The 23,407-nt window shown below is 42.3% G+C and overlaps 1 protein-coding gene across 1 annotated transcript in view; it reads right to left on the bottom strand.

The window, feature by feature from the left end:
* DDAH1 (dimethylarginine dimethylaminohydrolase 1) overlaps positions 1-23,407 on the bottom strand; it is a 105,181-nt gene that overhangs the window by 12,764 nt on the left and 69,010 nt on the right. Inside the window, exons 3-4 of the mRNA XM_006277506.4 lie at positions 22,346-22,419; positions 22,080-22,199 (exon numbers count right to left, since the gene is read on the bottom strand). Of these exons, the coding sequence (XP_006277568.1) occupies positions 22,080-22,199; positions 22,346-22,419 (194 nt within the window). The remainder of the gene's footprint in view (positions 1-22,079; positions 22,200-22,345; positions 22,420-23,407) is intronic.

Raw genomic sequence — 23,407 nt, forward strand, 5'->3', positions numbered from 1 at the left:
TACACTTCACTGCCTCGTCCAAGAGTAAATGTGATATTTTTTATTAGACCAACTAAACAGTAGTAAAAATTATTCTTGTAATTACAATATTGCAGTTCCGCTGTAGTAATAGCTCACCTCTCAGGAACGTATCCTGATTCACTGTGTGGTATATTCTTAAGTTACAAAACAGTACTTATGTCCTAAGCAGAAGGAGACCCACCTTCAGTAATAGAGAAGGTCCTAACTGTAGTCATAATAGATACATGCCAGACATAGGAAGTGTGTGAGATGATAAAACAAACATATTGGGTTGATTCCTCTCAAGATGAAAGAGTACAGAAGTGTCATTTGGATTAATCCAAATACAGCAAAGAAAAAAAAAGTGCAGCTAACTAGAGATAACAAGAGCAAGCATCCAAGATGCCAGCTGTGATGGCGAGAATAGAATTTTAAATCAGCTAGTTCTTTAAAAGGGACAAAATAATATGCCACATCCTAGTTACTTGGCCTTTCACGGCATTTGATGAAGTGAGCTCATGAAAACTTATGCTATATTATATATATTACACACACACACCCTTGCCTAGATCTATAGATAGGCAGATACAGCAAAATCTTTGTTACCTGGCATCCCGGGGGTAAGGGGATTACTGGTTATGTAAAAATTCCTGTTATCTGAAATAACCCGGCAGGGTTTTCAGATAATGCAGAGCAGGGGGAGAGGGATGGCGGCTGCACGCAGAGCAGCAACAGCACAGGGTGATGGCTTGTGGCAGTGGCCTCTGCGTGCAAGCTTTCCCCTGCCCCTGCCTCCGACCAGCTGGCCAGAAATTCTGGTTAACAGGATTTCCAGTTACTTAAATGCTGGATAACAAAGATTTTACTGTAGCTAGATACCACCCCTCCCCCCCCGTGCGCACACAACCACACACACACACACTTCGGTTAGTCTACAGGATGCAAATCTACCCTGCCTTCTTTTGGAGATGCACATGTGTGCATGCACGCACACACGCATGTACGCACACACACATTCTAGGATACAAAGTAACTCCTCCCCAAGGTCTTATATTCAAGTGGTTTATATGGCCCAGGAACAAGTGTCTCCACTCTACAGCATCTAAATGGCTTCTCTCTAGCCTTATTTTTACTTACTGGAGAATCAAGAAAGCTCACTTCATTTACTTCAGAGTAGACTGTTACTACTCAAAGCCTGAGTAAAGATGAGTTTGGTCAGACTGTCCATGTATAGACTGCTTCTTTCTAGGTTTCTACTTCATGCACAATGAAAACTTCAAGTTAGTTTTCTTCCTCCACCCCAATTTAATCCCTGCTACAACTAGATGTACAGGCAGAAGAAAAATTAAATCTTACTTCTTGGAGGAAGTCTAAGCAGTAACCAGACCACTACTGTATACTCTAAATATGCTTCATATAGAAAAAGAAGCCTAAAATATTTCAAATACAATAATATTTTTTCATTAAATACTTATTCTTAGGGTGACCATGTTCCTTGAATCTCTCTGGCTTGCTCAGCTCTAGCAGGGGTTGAAAATGTTCATTGGACAAAACCAGCAGAACTTCTTGAACAGGCGTTTAAAACAGGGCTGTCCTGGCAAAATCAGGACATGTGGTCTCCCCAGTCATTGTATCACCCCAAATCAAGTGACCTTCAATTATTTGTGACATTGGCATTTTATAATATTCCTATTATATTAAGCTCAACTGCATAGATGCCTCATATATCCATTTTATCCCCAAATAAGGAGACAGGTCCTTTTGCTCAAGTTGTGTATTACACATGCATCTGGGAAGATTTTTAAAGAAATTCCTTATTAACAAAGATTACAGTAGTCATGGAATACATTTGTAGAGGCCTGGCTTTGTGCCCAAAAGCATTTGTATGATCAATTATAGTAGCAGCCAGGCATTTCCCGCAGGCCTAGTTTTTCTGGGAATTCTCTCCAGCCTGTAGAGGGTAATTTTTGATTCACATTCTCTCAGCCCTTAGTCATGCTTTCCTTATATTGAAATCAATCACTCACATGGCCTAAAATGCCTTTTCTGTAATGTTTTATAGCATGTCCTCAGACAACTGAGGTAATGGATACGCAAAATACTCCCAAATATGAAACAGAGACATATTTAGGAGATATTCTGACATGTTTAACATACTTTAAAGTACACATTGTCAGCTTAATTTTGTCATGACAATAGCGCTAATCCTTGCAGGCAGACCCTTGTGCTCAGCCCCACTGAGGTTACTTGTATACACCTCACCATATGATTGGGACAATAGTCAACATAAATCCTGCACATACAGTGCACCATATCCCCATGAAGGAAGGATCCCACAACCTTACTATCTACAAAAACAAAGCATATAGAACATGAATGTAGTATGATACTAGAGCCAGTCAGAAAATTCTCATCAAAATGGACATTTGTCAAAAAGGCTCATTTTCATTAAAGGTCCCCAAACTGAAAGCATTTCAGAATATTATGGACAGAAGCTTCAAAGCACACAAAGAATTCAGATTCAATTTTTTGTTTAAAAAAACCAAACTTTTTTTCTTGGGAGTGGACCCAACTATCCCTTTCCTCTGTGCCACATCATAGTCAAACCAGTTCTAACAGATCCATATCTCTGTAGACACTTCTTTGCAGGCCTTTCAGAGTTTGCGTCGAGTCAGTTATAGTATTATCATTAGTCACCATTTCAAATACATTTGGATCTTTCGTAGAACATACCAGAATTATAACTCATTCAACTCTAAGCTCCTATGCATGCGCTCTATTAGTCACATAAAACAAGTGCATATTCCTTCAGATTATACAAAAAGTCTGTCTCTGACTCAAAAAAATAGCACTCCATTCCAGTTCAGTGCCTTAAAAATAAGAGGCCATCCTGTCTATTTCTATAAACCTATCCAAACTGTGCAATGAATAAGGCAGGAACTCTTATTTAATAGCTAGTATGCAATAATTAAGCCAATTTTAAGTTTGCTTGTACAACCTTAATTCTGGCATTTCCTAGCTTCTCAGTATTTGATTCTGCAGTGCTAATATCTTCTTCACATTCTACTATGGAATGTTAGTTTTTAGAAAAGAAAAACAAGGAACCAAGGAACGAGTGCTGGGATCATAATAGCCCAGCCAGATGCCTATCCAACCTCCTCTTGAAGACCCCCAAGGTAGGGGAGAGCACCACCTCCCCTGGGAGCCTGGTAGCCCTAACCGTAAAGTAATACCTTCTAATATCAAGCCTGAACCTGATCTCAATCAATTTGTGGCCGTTATTCCTTGTTATCCCAGGTACTCATGAATACCCTTTTAAGGTGCTATGAAACTATGAAACAAAGCCATCATGTTGAGTCATATTCTCTCTAGAGGGGTCATCAGCAAGGATGCACAAACAGACCTATCATCTGTAGCAAACAAATCACTGGCAGCAGTTGTGCCTGATGTCTTCTAGGAAAATCCATCTTGCAAAAAGGATAGGCTAATATGACTCACAGAGCTGTTTGTTAACCAGTTTGTTTAACAGCAGGAAGCTTTGTTGGTGGTTGTTGAGTGGAGTGTGGTCTGCTAGAATGTAAAGAATCAGCAAGCCCCATAGGCTTGGTTCATTTGTTATGAAATGCAGTCTTGGTAAATGGATGAGCCTTGGGCTTATCACATTAGTCATCTTGATTATGTTCCCAACTCTACCAAATGTAACCTTTTCAGTCTCCCAGGTATGTTATCTATAAAATGGGTTAACTGATATTTGTCTCTTCTAACAAAGAATATGGGACCTTGTGCTCAACCACAAGTTGGAAGCAGTGTGTTGGAAGACCTAATTCTACAACTGACTGTCTTGTTCTTACTTGCACCACAATCCTCTTCCTTTTATCTTAGGTCAAAGGGCATTTAATATCACTGCTTCATTTACATACTGTCTGGAACCAGGCAGACAGCTTCACATCAGAGGGCACACTTGGTACATAGGGAATGAGTTCAGTGCAATGGCAGGCTGACAAAGTTTAGCAGCAAACCTTTAATAGTCTCTATAGGGCAGTGATTCTTACAGCACCTTGGGGTACCAGGAGGTCATTTAAAGCATGCCACAGGGTGCCACACAATATTAGCACCATTAGATGTGTAAACACCTACATGTGATAAACACAAAAATTTCAAAAACAAATCCATAGTGTGAAGACCTGTTGTGGTCTTTTTGAGTTCTTCACAAAAGAAGACTTGCTCTATTGTTTTTTCTGTAGTCAAAAAGTGAGTGAAAGAGTTGGCATTTTCTGATGGATGCCTTGACTCTAACAAGGAGTGCCTTTGAGTTTAACATGGTTGAGAACCACTACTATAAAGGATGTGAAAATGGTAATTTTAGAGTTTTAGACGGGGGCCAGACTTGGGTGGATTTTCACTAGAACACCAAAAGGCACTTCTCTCTCCCCAGGATTGTCCCCTCACCAAATTCTAAGTTCTTTCAGCAAACAGAAATGTAATAGAACTACTCCACGAAACTACAGGGAAATATTTAGTATAGGCAATTTTACCATCACTGCTCTCCTCCAAACATCTTTAAAACTGTCTGAACTTTTTGCACTGAAACATCAAAAAGAATTCAGCCTGAAATAGAGAACCAGTATCAAAAATTTAAATCCAAAACATTAAAGTTTGTCAACTCAAAATACAAAGTTATAATGGAAAAAGTTAGGTGACCATAACTACAGGTCTTACTATGAGCTCTTTTTATAATGATCAATATTAAACCTTTTTTGAGTGGGTGGTGACTAACATCCAGAGGAGACAGAAATGTAGCAACAGGCAATGACATCCAAGCTGGCCTGGCTATGACTTGTTAAAAGGATAAAAGTTTTCTGCTTGCAGTTATATTTGCTTGGATGTAGTAGCAAGCTCAGACATCTTGCACAGTGAAGGTATGAAAAGATGACATAAACATATGGACAATGTATTACAATAGATGAATGGAAAGAGGCAAAGCAGGGAAGAGGAAAATCATGGCCATTGCCACCTGGAAAATATCTTTACTTACCAAAGCACCAATGAATATCTTATGGTCAGAGAACATGGAGAACTTTGTCTTTTAAGGTTTAACCTGCAAATGTCCACTCAGCTCACGTCAGTATAATTAAATTCATAGTACTCTATTTTTGTACCCCAGGACAAAGGAAACGCCTGCTGAAATTTGAATGTTAGGGCCCAAGAAGCCTATATATTTCAAGAGTAGATGCTAGAGCACTAGCCTGTATTTTAGGCTACATCTCATCAATTGGGATATATCAGGAGACACGCCCCAAAGGGAGCGCATACCACATGGGCTGCAATAGTGTGAGCCAGGGGCTCCCTTCCCCAGTGCCTCCCCCTTCCCCCTGCATGATGCATGCGGGTAGCCCTTCCCCACTGCTGGAGCTCCCCCTGCCCCCAATTCACCAGCTGCCAGCTCCTCTGCTGGGCTCCCATGTGCTGTGCTCCCCCTTGGGACAAGTGCAGGAAGCAGAAACTGGAGGGGAAGCCCAGAGCAGTAAGGGAAGTGGAGGCTAGGTGGGAGCCCGGGGTCTGCAGATTAACCCCTTGCAGGTCACATGTGGCCTACAGGTAGCCAGTTGGGCAGCTCTGTTATAGTACAGTCCTTATATGTAAGACTATTCCCTTGTGGATACCTGGTTGATGGAAGAAGAAACATTACTTATAAACCCAAAGTATGATCCTTTGAATCTTATCTTAAAAAAATAAATAAATAAAAAAGATTATTGTTCCAACATGGTCATCAGATTGAAAGGAAATTATCTGTAGCTTCCAAAACAGAATTTATTTACTCTGAAATCTTGCATAGCTTCCTATTCAAGTAAAAAGTCAGAAGGGGAAGAAATTAAGTTACCTTGTCTCCCAGCCATGTATTACTGATGGCTATATCCCTGTTAGATTAGATTTGCTTCAGAGAAGGCTAGCTACCCTACTGTCCTTCTTTGTATGAATCTCCACTAGTGCAGTGCTACTGTGGATAGGAATTTCTGGCACGCTAGCTCCAATACAGTCCTTTTGGACTATGAAACCAGCAGCTAAAAACATAGATGACATGGACATCCTGTGGAGTAACAAGCAGCACTGTGAAAAGATATGGGAATTCAAGAAACAATAGAAGAAGAGTTGAGACAGTGAGAATAGGGGTAGTGCAGGGAGAAAAATCAGATTTGTTCAATGATGAGTGTGACAGCTGAAAAGCGTGCCTGTGTGATAAAGGTGCTTGCTGAAGGCTCTATGAAGATTATATCAAGTGTTTTTCTGTATTTGTTAAGATATTAAGCTATACATTGTTGCTAAAAGCCTAATTAAAGTTTAAGATGTAGTGAGGCCTTGTATAAAGTAAGGCCTAGTAAATTTGGCAAAGCCTAGAAGTAGTAAGGCCCTGTGGCGCAGTTAAAATTACCTTATCAAAGGAATGCAAGGCTTGTACTGCTAATTGGTCAGTCTAAGGACAGTTGAAGTAAAAGGAATCTGAGTGGTCGTTCGTTATCAGAACTATTCAGAAGCTATAAATGAGCTGGAATATTTGGAAACCATTCAAAAGGAAGAGACAGGCCCGTCGACCTCGAAGAGCCCAAGAACTGCATCCCAGGGTCCTTTCCGGTACCCCTTTGGACAGTGTCGTTCGGGGATGCCTGACTTCGCTGAACTTTGAGGAAAAAAAGCTTGCTATGTATCAGGCATCGGGGGGACTGCCGATAAGTTGCCGACGCTAATTGCTTTTGTCTGTCATTGTTTGTCTTGTTACTACATGTAGTTGTGTTTTTGTCAAGTCAATAAATCTTTCTTACCTTTCTACCCCCGACCATACTCTCAATCCCAAACCCTCTGCAGGCGGCTGGGACAGATGAGCTGCACCAAATCTCTGGTTGTCACCCTTCTATACAGACCAAAATTCTATTGAGTAGCGAAGAGCATCCTTGAAATGCAGTCATGAGAGGTAAGATAAAGAGCAACAGTTCTCTGAGACAAAGAGGAGGAGGAGGACCAGGAAAAGCTAGAGGCCTTGTCTGGATTTCAGGATCTGTTTGGAGCATTGTAGAATCCAGACATAGCGGTGGAGGGCTTGGCAAAGCTGGCCTGATAAAGAAGAATCTGCTGCTTGAAATGGCATATATTGCTGCAGAAATGTGTCTTATCGTTTTCATTAGACGCCTCTTACACAGACACTCATATAAGACCCCACAGGGACAGTAACTATTGTATTTTGGATTTCACATGGAATTAGTTCTGACATAAATGTGATGGGCTACAGCAAATAGGGGGAACCAAGCAGTGGTTAACCAAAGACCAGGATTATTTCGCAGATAGCCCCTTGTCTACACTAAGGCTATGGAGTTACTTTGATTGATCACAAGACGAACTTGAGCCACCAATGCGATGTCACAGCTGGTGAAGCAAACAAAACCCTGGCTTGCATCCATAGATGCTTCTCAAGTAAATCTCAGGATGTCATCCTCCCACTGTACTCGACCTTGGTGAGGCTGCAGCTGGAGTACTGCATCCAATTCTGAGCTTCACAATTCAAGAAGGATGTCGAGAAGCTTGAGAGTCCAGAGGACAGCCACGCACATGATCAGAGGGCAAGAGAATAGGCCTTATGAAGAGAGGCTGAGAGCCATAGGACTCTTCAGCCTGGAAAAGTGCAGGCTCAGGGGGGACCTGGTGACTGCGTATTAATACATAAGGGGCGTGCATCAGGATCTGAGGGAATGCCTGTTCACCAGAGCACCCCGAGGGATAACAAGGACTAAGGGTCATAAACTCCTCCAAGACCGTTTTAGGCTGGACATAAGGAAAAATTTCTTTACTGACCAAGCCCCCAAGGCCTGGAACAAACTCCCACCAGAAGTGGTGCAGGCACCTACTCTGGACTTATTCAAGAAACCTTTGGATGCTTATCTTGCTGGGATCCTTTGACCCTAGCTGACTTCCTGCCCCTGGGCAGGGGGCTGGACTTGATCATCTTCAAGGTCCCTTCCAGCCCTAATGTCTATGAAATCCCCCTTCCATGTTTAGTGCTCTCAGGAGCTAGGCTTCTGCTATTTTTCTGCCTGTCATAAACCCCACTAAATTTGGGGGTGTTTCTGGGATTTCATACAGATTTCCTAGCATTTGACTTACTGATAAGGCATGTGTGGTCTTGTTGAAAAGCCAATGTTATGCTGCGTTCACTTAGGCCATGTTCACCGCTGTATGTATTATGTTATGTTGCCTGTATGTATCTTTATGATTTTGGACATGGTTTAGTCAAAGTAACTGAGGGATTCATACTGAAGGAAAAGGGACCAGGCAAAACTGCTAAGTTTCTCTCATCTTTGTGTTACTAAGGCAACAACAATTGCTCAAGGCATTGTCTGCCTGTATTGGGAAATTCAACCCCTTAACAGTGAAGGCATCTCAGAGTAATGGGCCATTAGCTAGAGGAATTCCAGTTGCCCTGGCAGAAAAGAAAAGGTGAGGATACTGAGACTCCTGAGCACTTAAGACAGTGCTGAGGGGGCAGAGGAGGGGAAGGGGTTCTAGCTTGAAGGTATTTTAGGGGCTATCTGCAAGGTGATCCTGGTCTTTGCATTTTCCCAGGCTTGGAAAGAGTCCGATTCCCCAGTGGTTAGGTCTGGCAAGATCAGCAGGAAGGCTGATCTCTGGAAACACTGGGCACCTATACATGTGCTCCACGGTGCGGAAGGGGGAGACCTGCTCTCAGGAGCTGCTCTAATTAAAAATGCCGTAGCATCTCATGTATTGTGTCGCATGTTTCAAAATGGCAGCGCTTTAATCTAAAGCTTGTCCCTGCTGCCATTTTGTAATGCGGGGATGCTGAATACATGAGATGCTGTGGCGTGCTGGAGTGTTCTGATTTGAATGCTCTAGCAGACTCAGTTAATTAAGTTCGCTTCGACACATTCAAATCAGAACACATTGGAGCACGTGCAAATGTGCCCACTGGCAGTACTCTCAGAGGGGCAGCAGCCAGAAGGAGGGTAAGAAACTTAGCTTGGCTTTTTGTTCCATCTTCAAACTATATAGCCGTTTTTCTTGTGTACTTCTTTTCTCTTATATAATACATCCTTTTGTTGTTTCGTCTTTTTACTGATTGCCTGTGCTAGAGTGTGATCTCGAAGTGAGTGATATTCCAGGCTAGCCCATTCTATGGAAAGGGGAACCTAACATTTCTTTCGAAGGCAAAGGGAAGCCATCTGGAGCTGGCAGAGATTGCCCTGCTGCAGCTGTAGGTCTGGTATAAGGGCTGTGGAGCTGAGGTGTGCAGAGATAAGGGATTATCCTGGAGCAAACCTTGGTCTGTTCCTTGAGATAAGCAGAGGAACAGTAGGGAGGAACTCAGGGCTTTGAGGGTACCCTGCAGATGGACCTCTTCAGCCACATCTTCCATAGTGCTTAGTTCTGAACAGAATCTCTCTCATTTTATATTTCCCTAGCTCAAGAAGGCTCCTATCTCATTTCAAAGTTAATTGATAACATATGCTGCTCATTAGCACTGCTTGAGAGCACACCTGTGCTGCTCTACAACCTTAAAATAACCTTGTGCGGAGGCCAGGCTGGTACTAGGACATCAGCATTGCGTATGGGCTCCTGCACAGGGCGAGCACCTCTCAAGTAGGGGAAAAGGAAATGGCTTAAATTTGTTGTTGTTGTTAATGAAAGACTCTAGGCACGAACATCCTGTCTTTTGGAACAGGAAACTAGAAAAGGAGAAGGGAAGCTGATATTCAGAAAAACAAAACAAAAGAAAGAAAGCAAAGGAGCAGAAAAAATAAGTTGCAATGGATGTAGGGCAAGCTGGCAGTTCCCTTAGTTTTTGTTGTTGTAGTTTCTGTTATATCTCTTATGGATGACAGCTTCCCAGACAGTCATAGGTATATACTTAAAGGGACCCTACACCTGCCATGTCTGGTACAATTAGATAAAAAAAAGTCTTAGTAAGCTAATAAGTTATTAGCTTATTGTTTTTAAATGTTAGCTCTTTAAACTAGAAGACCAGATTCTAAGCAACTGGTACACTATAAATACTAATGGATAAATATATCCAAGTCTAAATTCAATCCTAAATACTAAATTCAAAACAATATATTTTACTAAGATATGGCTCAATTAAACAAAAAAAACCCAACTTATAAATGTATACTGCCTTAAATGCAAATGGTTTTTGAAAGCAGGTATATTCCTGTAGCCAAGTCCTATGGGATGTTGAATGCTCATAATTTCCAAAATAATGGAACATCAATAGAAGGTGAAGGAGGGCAGGACCTCCCAGAATTTGACTATGGGGAAGAAACTATAAGCTAAAGGAAAGTGCAAAGCAGAATTGGGTAGTGTTCATATAATTCTGTCTACAAGGCTGAGCGTAGCAGATGTCTCATGGAAAGATTTTTTTTTTTAAGTTATATTTAGAAGCAATTTGTCAATTGTTCTGTATATTTTATTAACCTCGTTTTTTATTGCTACATTACGTAAAAGTCATAATTCATCCATACTTGCTCCTTATTCCCTACCTGAAGTCATCCTCTTTGGGCTGTTAATATTTGTATTGATTTCCACAGCAACCCAGTATGATATCGTACATAGACGATTATGATTTCATGTGGGGAATAAGCAGAGGCATAAATGCTGAATTCTTAATGGATAAGAGGTCCTGTTTTCATGCAAACTTTTTTATTACTAAAAAAGCCCCCAGGAGAATGTACAGAAGTACAACAAAAATTATGTCAATAAACAGTTCTTCATATTGTGCAGAAGGTGCCTGATACTCTAAAAGAGCAAGCTGCCACTTGGGGGCCCTAGTGTGTTATTGCTTATGCACTGCATACTTAGCAATTTCTTGGCATTCACACAAGGAGTGCAACTGGGCTCTGGTAGATGAAAGCAGTGTTCTGCCTTTCAAAATTAGCACACGGCAGAGACTCTAGTTATACAAGGCATAATAAAAACAAAAGACCTTAAACCACAGGAAGAGGGGTGACCCAGCCTATATTACAACAAGTTCTTACCCTACATTTTTTAAAGCACTCCTGGAACCTCAACTCGGGATACAAACCAAACAACCAACTACTTGGAACACACCCATTTTTTCTTTACTCTCAGATGTGGTTTTGATAAACTTCCCTTAATCTGTTCCAGAACTATTTATTGGGATGCATGCGGGGAATCTAGAAACTGAATGATCAATCCCAATCCAAATCTCATACAAGGTGTAGAATGGGGAAGTGAAGAACAAGACAAAGCAAATATGTTCTGAATGTCTCTTATTTCAGAAGAAAAGATGGACATTTGTCAAAGGCTTAATATTCCACTGCTATATTCAACTATATTCCAGATTCCAGCGCAGTGATTCTCAACCAGGGTACCACAGCACTCTGAGGCACTGCAATGCAGCCCCTGTGAGAGGAGGCAAGCAGATGCTGGGCACCCTGCACCTGCCCCAGCACCCCAGTAGTAATCTCTGTGGCCCCTCCCACCAGCTCCAGGAGCTTGGGAGGAGCAGAGGAACAAGCTGTGCTAAAAATAGCAGCCCCTGTACTACCACCACTGTGCTCTGAACTGCATGCGCTGCTGAGGGTTGGCAGAGATGGGGCTGTGCTTCTACAGTTTGGTTCCTTCCTTCTCTCTTACCCCCACTTCCCCATGTTCCTGGAGCTGTGGAGAATGGTGGCTCCAGGCACTGGCGTGTAAGTTCCTGAAGGAGCAGCTGCAGCAGCAGGGACTGCTCACCGTCTCAGGTACAACCTAGGGGCAGGGAAGGGGTAGACCATGATAAGTGCTAGGCACAGAAGGGTCCTACTCCTGCCACCCTCACCTTGCATCAGCCTCTGCACCAGTGGTCACTGCTACCCCTTCTGCTTCATGCAGGGACAGCTACTGTTTTCAGGGATCTAATGACCCACCTTAAGCAGCCCTTTCAGCCCCTATGCACCACAAGTTGCCATGCCCTCATAGGTGTCCTGCCCATCCTGCCACTCCATGAGATCCTTTTAAGGGTGCTACAGGTTGTGAGAAGATAAATACTGTAAGAAATAGATAACTCTCTAAATGGGGTGCCACTAAATTCCAAAAAGTTACTGAGTGGTATATAGCAGACTGCCGGCTTCCAGAGGCTTGTAGCAGGCTGCATACATCAGGCCATAGCAGCCTGGAGGCTTGCTAGGGCTACAGTCCAGCTGCAAGCAGTCAAAACCAACTGCAGGCTGCCTAGGGGGACTGGGCCAGTTGAGATTGATAATTAGTTGGCACACAGGCAATTAAAAAGGCTCCCAGAGGCCAGAGCTGGGGGAGAGAGAGAGAATAGAGATAAAAGACTGTGAGAGACAGAGCGGTACCAAGCTAGTGGTGGCAGAACGGAGCCAGGGTACTCTCTCAGGGTTTGGAAAGAGACCTGGGGCTGCAAGGCTGGAAGCAGCAGCACTGAGCCAGGGAACTTGCTCCAGAGGAAGAGAGGAAAGACTGCAGTGCTGAGGCAGCAGCACAAAGCTGGAGTCTCCCTGTCAGGATCTAGGAAAAGATCCTATGTAGTAAGTTAACCCTTTACTGACTGTGCTTATGTTTGTTTACTGATTTATGTTTAATGGTGTTTCCTGGGAGGCAACTATGCCCAGGAAAATAAAGAACTGTGTTGAGTTTTAAAGACTATTTGAGCTGAGCAATCCCTAACCTGCTATAGGCTGCCTTTGGTTTTAAAAGGTTGAGAACTACTGCTGTAGTGTAACCCAACAGAAACATGACAGACTAATTTGGGTTAGAGTCTCAAATATGAAGAATTAGTTCTGGAACAGATGTCACCACCATTCTAAATCCCTATATGCTATGCCTATGTTCAGGAAGCTAACGGCTGCAGGTTCAACCATATTAAATGGTTGGTTGTCACAGCCTTGCAATAGTTTTGCTTCTCCACAGAACTATTTTGTGAAGTCTACCATTTGCTACAAGTTCACAACCAGTCCATGGAAGAAACAAAAAGGAGCCTCACTGTAGCCTAGTGGTTATGGCACTCAGTTGGGAAGGAGGAGTCCTAAGTTCTGGTTTCTGCTGTCAGAAATGCTTGTCCATTTTGCACTGAATAGATAGAGCCCAGAATCCTCAACTCCTTCTTCCAAAAGTAGTGCCCTCCTCACTGAGTCACGAAGACACGCTCCTTCTTGACTGCTTTATTTTTAGACCTTTGACTTTTTTCATTCATGCTTACCAGTAGTCCATCTTCAACAGGAGGACCACCACCCATGGCCTGATAGTTAGGGATGTCACGTGGCCTGGGAAGTAGAAGATATATTTCAAAGTGATGTGGACCTAGCATCCAAATCTCTCGTTTTCTTGAGCACCAGGTTACTGGGCAAAAGGTGGGCTTATTCGCCTTCTGGAGTCCCAAATGGGCACATCCCATTTAGTAATTGAATTAAGCTGAACTGTAACATGGCAAGTTTGAAATGAGGTTGACCTACCATTGTCATCTCAAGAACCTGGAGAGGTATCACCAACAATGTCTCCAGAAGGTCCTCCGCATCAAATGGATGTCCTCTGCACACATGCCAGCATCCTTGCTGAAACCAATCTTACCAGCACTGAGTTGGTGATTCTCAAGCACCAACTTCACTGGACCAGACACTGGTGCAGATGTCCAATTCTCAACATCCAAAAATAAATGCTCTACTCCCAGCTTAGTAATGGGATAGCTTAGCTGAGATCTCCAGCAGCCAGAGGAAATGCTACAAGGACACACAGAAGGCATACCTCAAAAAAACAAATGCCGACATCAAGAATTGGGAGGACCTAGCTGCCAACCAACTCCAGTGGTGCCACAATATCAGTCAAGCAGCAGCCCATTTTCAAGGTAAAGTATCTTGCCCTCAAAGTGGAGAAGAAAGAGTGAAGGAAGGAAAAGGAGAGGAATCCTAGCCTGCAGCCTACACTTCCCTCAGGAAAGACTTCCAACTTCGGGTCACAGATCTATCAATGAGCCATGGTAGAGATCATCCTCGAATTGAGGGATTGGCAATGACCAGTGCTGTCCCTGGGAGGGAGTGAATCAGGGCAACTGTCCTGGGCCCTGAACTTTGGGGGACCCCATGGAGCCAGGCAGATTGGCCATGGCCCCTCCTAGTACTGGTGACTCTGCGCCACTCGCCACCCTCCACCGGCTTCACATCTGGCTGCTTGCCACTGTCCCCTGCTGCCGTAGCTTCTTCGTGTCCAGGCCCCACACAGGCTGTTTTGCCCTTGTTCCTGCACCCTGCTAGGAACCTCTCTGCCAATGACAACAAAAAGTATGTGAACAGCCATAAGTCTGCCCATGAAAAGAACGGGAGAAGTATGTATGTATCTCCCTGAAGCAGAAAAGGATTGCCCTCTGTAGGCACAAAGGTTGCCTAATGTCCATTGCCCGAATGAGACACTCAGGTGCTTTGGAGATGAAACAGGATTTGGGCCATTGTGTACAGTAATAAGGTTTTATGAGACTTATTGAAAGGGTCTGAAGTGTGATAGAAAATCATTTGACCTCAGATGGGGCTTTCTCAGCTGACAGAACTGTCCATAAGTGACATAACTTACCCACCACGGAAAGCACTGGACTATGTCATATGAGAAGCCTGCTATTTCAAGTAATTCAGATCCTCGAGGGCATCTCTGCTAAACCAGCCAACATAAATACAAAGTGTACAAGCACAGATTTTTTTTCCAGATTTCTAGCTTCTAATAGCAGAAGCACAAAACAGAAATTAATTGGGTCTCTGTCCCTGCAGTAACCTTGCTTAGCATTTGTACCTCTGGTTAACAAAACTTTAACTTTGAGATCTGTGTCAATTTGACTGTTGCTGCAGCACAACTCAAAGAATTATTAAAGTACCCTGAAAAGGACAACAACAGTGTAAAGAGCACCTCTAAAACAACAGTACCAATTACCCTTCAGTCTGAAGGCACACTGGCGAAAAGCCAAAACCTGTCTCCAGTGAAGTCAATAGTATAGTTCACAGATTTCAGGAGAGCAGAATCAGTGCCTAAAGATGCCTGGTTTGAAGAAGATGTAAAGATTAATGATTCCCAACCTTAAAAAGCCCCTTTCCAATAAGGCACAGTAAGGAACATGTTGAAGACATCATACTTTACTCTCTCTGGCAACCTGAAGAAACGTACTTGTGGAAAGTGAAATTTCCTGTCACTGCAAAAAATGTCAGAGGGTCTTAAGGGCAACATGTTGCCACAAGCAAGGGGTTGGAGATCACTGTTGCAGAGGGCAAAATCCTGGCTCCATTGAAGAACAAAAAAATATGCCTCTACTTTTTTCTTTCTTGACCCAATTGATAGCTAGAGCACACATCCAATGTACAGAATGTAAAACAGGATTAATAAAAAAAAGGAAAGATATGCATGCTAGAAATAGCACAAAGCAGTTACAGGAGATTAATATTTCAGCTATGAGACCTATTTCAGGCAGCAGTAGTTCATCAGTTAATTTTTTTTATCCTCTCATCCAGTTTCTTACAGTCTTGCTTGCCAATTGCAGTCCAAATAGCCATGTTTTCTATTTTCCAGAGCCTGAAGAAGATCTCACAGTCAAAATGTCACTTCTGATTTATCATCTGTGTTTAGCATGTGTTTTATTATCCTAAACTCTTTCCAGCCATTTTATAGTTTGCATGCAGGATACAACACAGGCAGTTCTGAAGATTATAATCAATACCAGTGTGCTACATTTAAGTTCTAAGTTTAAATTTTTCAAGAGTTGTATGGTTACATGCAGTGCAACATAGAAAAATCAACTAAAAATAGCTCCCTCCTTCCAACAAGATTGTTGGAAAAGAGAATCTTACAGGATTAAGTATTAAAGTAGTAGAACACAACAGACCATTTTTCTGCTAACAAGACAATTCATTCTGCGTTTTCTAACCTTTGCATCTTTAATTCAACTTGAACTGCCAGAGGTACTCAAATACAGCTGAACCATCTTGGTTGCAGGATTGAATTTCTACAGGGAAAATGAAAAGTGGCAAAAGAATGGTTAAAAAAAATAAGCCATCAAAATAAATAAATGGTGTTCTGGGCTGCCAGGATTGTTGTGCCCTACAGCCTCCTGTATAAAGTATGGATAACAAGACTAGGAGCCGATTGAGTTCTGCCCTACTGAGCCACTGAATAGGCTTTAGCTCTGGGTTTTAGTTACCTTTATGAAGATCACAGGGGCAAGTTTAATTCCAGAGGAATTAAATGAGGATATGACAGGCAGAACTGGTAATGAGGCCAATAGCTAAGTTTGCATAACACTTTTTGTTACAAGATCTCTTTTTCACTTGGTTGTAACACTGCCAAAGTTTAAGTACTTGGGCCAAACTCTACTGTGCTTCCTTTTTGTCTCTAAGTGAGTTTTTAAAAAGTGTCAGTGAAAGACATTCAGGAATTTCCCAGCATTAGATTTTGGGGAAAGAGAGAGCATGCACAAGCTTTCATGGGCTGAAGCTCACTTCATCAGATGAAGCTTACTTCAACAAACAGGCTGTGTAAGATTCTTTTTTCATGGAATGAAGAACCTGGTACGCAATCTTTTCAGCTTGAGGGGGCTGATAATTTGTACATAACTTGCATGCAGACATAAAAGCTAACTTAAAGCTATACACCCTGCCCTCAGGGATGGCAAGCCATGAGATACAAAGCTTGGTATCAGGCCAGTAGGGTAGCTTTGAGCAGTTTGGAGCCAGGTCTGATCTCTCATCTTGTGCTGCTCTCCCTATGCCTGATTCAACACCAGGAGCAGGGAGAGGAAATGCTTGGCTAGTTGCTCAGTAGCTGCCACAGTAGCTTTTTTACCAGCCACAAGCTGCACCAATAGACAGACATAAATACCTGCCTGTCTCCCTCAGCTCAGCTGTATACACAGGAGTCCACCTGAAATGGGAAAGCAGAACAGAGCTGCCAAACATACCCAGCATGTGGCAACTGATGTTAAAAAAGGGCGAAGTGCCACCCAATACACAGGGGCAGATTCCTGTTGCTTTCTACTTGCTCTGCATAACCCAGTAGCCAAAGGAAACTACAGCCATCTGCATATTTTTTGCTGGGGATTTCCTTGCCATGGGTTAGGGCTGTGGGAATGACCCCAATGACCATATTGCCAACAAGACCAACTTTGATGTCCCCAGCTTCTGCCTGAGGGCAGAGTGGATATATGGTAAGCTGTGTCCTCTCTATCCTGCTTCTTGGTGAATCTCAGAAAATGGCTCAAGTTACATTAACCCCAAAGTCATTCCAGTCTATGGTGAGGTTCAGGTAGAGCCAGTGAAGCTACTATTCTGCTTTTCTCTGGGCTTCCACACTGGCAATGAAGCATGAAAGTGCCAGAATCTCTCTCCTCCTTTCTCTGCAACACAGAAGATGCCCAGTGGGAGACAACTAAACAAATACACTGAGGAGTGTGAAGAGCTGCTCAGAGCATTCCTGGTTCACAGTTCAACTGCTCTTGGGCTGCAGAGAAGACAGCAGTAGGGGGCTGGGGAGCCAACATCTTCCACCAGAGGTGTAGCAGGATGCGTCCATCCTCAGGGGCAGCTGCCAATGCATGGGGCAGAGTTGGATCCTGCCATGCTAACTGCACCAGCTTCAACAGCAGGGAGAAGCAGCAGCTAGAGGTGTGCTGCTGCTAGGAGAGATATCTCTCCTATACTTTGTCACCAATATCAGTGCTTTTTTGGCTATTTGACATCCATGTCAGCAGCAAAGAAGAAGGTGACATCTCCCCTAGCAGCAGTGAATCTCTGGCTGCTTCTCCTATGCTACCACCACTGCTTTACCCTTCCCAATGCCAGAGACAGAGCTGAAGCTGGGGAGATGCAGTGAGCAAGGGGGCACATATTGCCCAGGGTGCAGTTCTGGTCAGTCATGCCTCTACTTTCATCTACCCCCTGTACCAAAAGGGTTGATTCTAACACCTCAGTTTAAAAACCACAGGGCATGCTTCAAGAAAGTGCATTTAAATTCAAAATCAAATACAGGTTTCCTTAGAAGTTACCCTGAACAACCACAGTTTATAACCTTGAAGGCCACCACTGCCAAGATTTATAGGTGATTAAGTCTTGGGAAAGTAGTCATGTTTGTCGTGGTCTTGTTCCTGTTTAAGAGCGGATGCATATTATCAGTGCATTTGTCACTGTCTGAGAGAATGTCTGGGTAGAACGTAGAGCTATTGCTTATGAAAATACAGCCTGAATTTTCTGTAAGAGATGGAAAGGTAAGAGTTAAGCCTTTTTCTCCAAGCCCCAAGTCTCTTCTGTCATTCCTCCAGTTACTAGGAACTGGCTCATTATTCTTTTATAATTTGGTTCATCCTAATCTAATTTTAGAAAGGGAAAACTGGTTTTCTGAAATCCAAATTCTGTCACATTAGAACAGAGACTTCTATTCCAGCAAATATGAGCCAAGGAATGCTGCCTGAGGAACTGCTGTGAGATTGTACCATGCTAACACTGAGCTTAATTGAACATGAGCATTTTTAAGCTTCAAAGCCTGAAAACCTATGCAAACCCATTTGGGAACCAAATTTGTTAAATATAGTACCTTTAACAATGGCCCCCTACCACTACCAAGGATCTCAGCTAATAAATCTTCACTGACTGGTGTTATTCTAAATCTACTCTTCAGAGATTCTGAGCCTACTGCTACAGCTGTAAATAGCAAGACTGCTTTAGCAATAGGTAATATATATGTATATTATGTATTAGTGGCCACAAAATCTTAACTGCACCAGTCAGTTTTCTTTTGACAAGATTAAAGTTTCAATAAGTTTTAAAGACACCGATTTCATAAGATGAATAAGCAATGTTGTATCTGTACAAATAGCTTGCTGGCAACCTGTCTTTGGAAGATGACAATTTCCCTTTATTATATATGTAATAAATATGTTATGTATAATAAACAGAACTCATTTAACATGCCGACTCATCGAAAACCAAAAAATGTAGGAAAAGTTTGGTTTAGATACTTCTTGTTTCAAAACTTTTTCAAAGTTTCAAAGGTGTTGAAACATCACTTTTTGACATTTTCAAAATGAAAGTAGTTATTTTGGATGATCAAAAATACTTCTCCTTCAGAAATGTACTTTATGTGCACGTGTGTGTATATAAAAGTCTGTTGAGAGGGATTATTTCATTTGAGCTATTATGAACTGTATTTGGGACTTTTTTTGGTTGGCAAACATTTAAGATTTGGTTTAGTCCCAATTTAGGAGTAGAAAACTTTTTTAAAAGTCTGGCACCTTGATAGACTCATGTCTGAAACAATCATGAACTCATAGAATTGAACATGGGATGAGAAAACATCCTGCTCAGCCCTGCTAAGAAGTCACATTCCTGGAAAATGTAAAGCTTTAGGAATGTCCCTAGACAGAAAGTATATGAAGAACTGAAAAAGAAACATGTAAGAATATGTCATAGCAATTTGTCTTAATTCTTAACTTTATGCATGAGTTAGCCTAGGGAAGTTAAGTAGGTGCATACGTCTATGCAGGATCAGGGCCTGTGTCTGTAAGCTCTTAGAGGTAAAGATAGTGTCTGTTTTTGAGTTTCACCATGTTCTGCCTGGTACAATGGGGTCTGAAACCTGTTCAGAAGTCTCAAGCAAAAATCATGGTATAAATATTCATCTCCATAATCTTTAAAAATACCGTGGGTATGGTATACAAACACATACAAATTTAGATATCTACGTAACAAGCTACACTTTAACAGAGATCGATTAAAATATGATGCATAAGTGCTAGGGAGCTAGTATATCTACACTGCCGCACCCTCAGCACAATGCAAATGAGTTAGGCCACACTTTATATAATACCTTGTCACTTGACGCTTTTCTCAAGAGTCAGCAATAAAGGACCAACAGACCAACTGGGGAGATTGGCCACCATGCCCCTCCTCACAGGCTGACCCCAGCCCTGGCTCGTCCCACAGGACTGAGGGACTGCAGCCCCAGCTGTGCGACACCCACTGGGCGGAGGGGCCAGGCCAGAGCCACCTTTGTCTCAGCGGCACTCGTGCCCCCTGGCTCGCCCTGGACATGCTAAGGAGGCCGGGTGGGGCCAGCCGCAGCCTCCTGGTGGGTGCAGAGGGAACCTGCCTTCGCCTGGTGGGGGCCCTCCAATTTTCTGTTTACCCAGAGCCCCAATAAATCTTAATCCACCACTGCACAATAATAATAATTATTAGTAATAATCACCACATTCTCATCCTCAGAATGGATTTGGTAACACTGAAAAGCAAAGCGTGGTTTCATTCTCTGCAGTGTAATTATAACTGGAGCATTGGGAAGCAGGCTGCTGCTGTTATTAAACACATGAACCCTCACGTGACTCTTGACGAGACATCCTGATGGAATGAGAAATGCACATGCTCATCTAGTCGTAATTCTTTTGGACATGGCTTCACTTTATTTGTTGACATCACATTTTTTAAAGAAAGGACATTTTGTACTTTGGCCTTTCCAGGCAGATAAAAAAAGACTTTTTACTGTCCATTTTGTGATAGAAAGCCTCTCCAGGGCAACCATTGGTGCCTGGGGAATATAACTGCAAACTGTAAAGTATTTAGGTGGTAAACGTAATTCTTCTTAATGGCATATGTAACCACCTTGTTTTCTACAACTGATATACAGTGATGGATCTCTTACAGCTTACTCTGCTCTATGAAAGCAAATGAGAAGGAGCAATAGTATTCATGTTAGACACTTGAGCTCAGAATACTCTCTCATGTTGTTAAAATCCTGGAAACTCCTCACTGACAAGAAGTCAGTGCTGCACTCTTGGAAACCTAGCTTGGCATTTTCATCTCTTCCGCAACAACTGCCCACCCCCTAAAGGTAGATGTTAGCACAGCATGGAATTACATGAAAATATAACCTATATTTTATTTGCCTCATCTTCCTTATTCCTGTTATGCTGAACCTCCCTAAAATGGGTATCCACCTAACTATTTAACTTCCTGTCCCCAACCTTCTATGAAGCTTCACCATCCTCCTTTTTCACTTCAGGTTACGAGCATGGGGGTTGTGTCTATTGCTTCATACCCTTTTCTCCCTACCTCTGATCAAACCTTTCACTTCTCTCCAACATTTCTAAAATACTTCACATTTCTCCAACCCATCCAATGCTCCAATAAATCATCCTCTCCCATTGCATCAGCTCCCTACTCAAGTTCTCTCACTGAATCCTTCTCTCTCTGGCCACTTACAGATGTGACCCCCCCCAAAATGCTTTACTTTTAGCTTGCTGTGCCCCTGTCCCAAGCACGGTGCATGCCTAGAAGATGCACTGTATTAGTCTGACTCAGCTCACCCAATGTCGGTATAGCTTGTGCGCTTCAGCGGGCCTTTTTGGCACTTTTGTCCAATAGCTGATTGAAACAGATTTAGATAAAAGTGCCAAAAGCCCTGCTAATAAGTGCAATCTATACAGAAGTTGGGTGAGCTCGGTCAAACTTCCGCTTCTGGCAAAGCACTGTTTTGGGGGGGGGGGGGGGGGTTTCATGTTTGTCAGCAGCCTTTATATGTCAAAGCTGTTGCCACTATATTAAAGAATCTGGACAATTCTGCTTCTGTCTAACTTTCAGCCTTGATTTCTACTATTGTCTTCCCATACAATTGAACAAAAACAAGGCACTTCAACACTATCAAATAGAAGCATCTATAAGCCGTATACAGTAACGTAACTATGGGTGGGCAATCAGGGCACATGCCCCAGGCTCCAACATAAAAGGGGTGCAAGAATAGAACCACCACAGTTGCTGCTGCTGGTCCAGCCACTGCCACTACCTTTTCCATGGCTGCTGCCTAGGACACCTTGTTATACTTCTGGCCACGTATAAAGCATTTTACTGTTAAAGCTAATCAACATAATGATTTCTCTGCTTAACAGCAATATCCCTTACACCATGCACACACAGCATTCCCTTCAGTGTCTTGTTTTATTTTTGCATTGTTTCTTCATCTCTTTTAAACTCAAGTGCTCTTGCAGAGAGATAAAAGCAAAAGTTGCTGCTTATCCCAGAGGACCATCTTGTGCATTTTACCTTGAGGGCTTTCTGTGCGCCTTCACTTGAACCAATAGCAATCAGATTTGGTCCAGCCATGCTACAAAAACTCTTCAGGTGCAAAGAGTCATGAACAGGAACTGTGGAGACAGCATAATCCTGTGCAGAAATGAGAACAGTTCACTGTGAATATTTTAAAACAGTACCAGTTCCATTACCCAACATCTTCAGTTCAGGGGACTGTTCATGCTTTGTGGCATGGACAGAAGGGCTAGAATGCATTAGTGAAGAATGAGTCTACAAACCTTAAATGTGTCGGCCAGAATTTCTGCACCACGTTGATTTGTCCGTTTTGAAAGACCAACAAAAAACTCTCTCCCTGAAAGAAAAAAAAATTGGAAAGAGAAGTAAGGAACAAATTAACACTAGGGCTTTTTTTTTGTTAATGGCTGCAGAAATGCAAGTCATCAGCGGCACTGAATCCCCTGAAGACACACATTTTAAAAACAGGCCAACTTTGTGGGAGAGGTTTTGTAACAGTCCTTCACAGGACCTATCTGAAACTTGACTATGGCAAAAGTCTATTAACATTAACATGTAGCTTATTGAAACATTAAGCATTACAAACATTAAACATGTAGCTTATTGAAAAATACAACCTTCAATTGCAGGCTGATCATTTAAACCAACTACCCATTACCAGAAGAAGCATTTCATCAGAAACATAAACAGTTTCTTTTCCTTAAAACCCTGCAATGGCCATAGTGTAAAGGAAAAGAACAGCTGGAATGGATTAATAAATCACTAACAGTCCCTCTCTCCGAGATTTCTCCCATCCCCCATAACAGTTACACAGACGCTGGTATCTTGAAGGTGCAGAAGAAATAGATGTTGGGATCTGCAACATAGTAGGAAGTTCTTAGGTTTTGGTTTGCTTAACCTGGAACCTTCCCCCATTCCTTTGGTAAATTAAGCCAAGAGGTATGCCTTCTATGATACTGCTCAAAGTAAACAGCTATATTTACCACAGGCAAGGAGCAAAATACTCTCAGTGAGATTACACATAATGGGCTTAATTACAAAAAACCCAATCAGTATCTTCACCTTTTAAGTCAGTCATGCATATAATTTGTTCAGCACATGACATCTGGCAAGCAACTCTACTTACCCCATAAACTAAAAATGCATTTTTAGTATTTTACTCACTGAACCAGCTACATTTGTGTCTGAATCGAGCTATTACAATCTCTGAAAACTGGTCTGTAAAAACATGGCTGCTAGTAACAAGAAGCATGACATAACTAAAGTAAGTTGGCTGCCAAAAGCATGTTCTGTATTGGAACATTATACTTCATAAGATAGAATAA

Source organism: Alligator mississippiensis, chromosome 5 (genome assembly GCF_030867095.1).
Source record: "Alligator mississippiensis isolate rAllMis1 chromosome 5, rAllMis1, whole genome shotgun sequence".
Lineage (NCBI taxonomy): Eukaryota > Metazoa > Chordata > Crocodylia > Alligatoridae > Alligator > Alligator mississippiensis.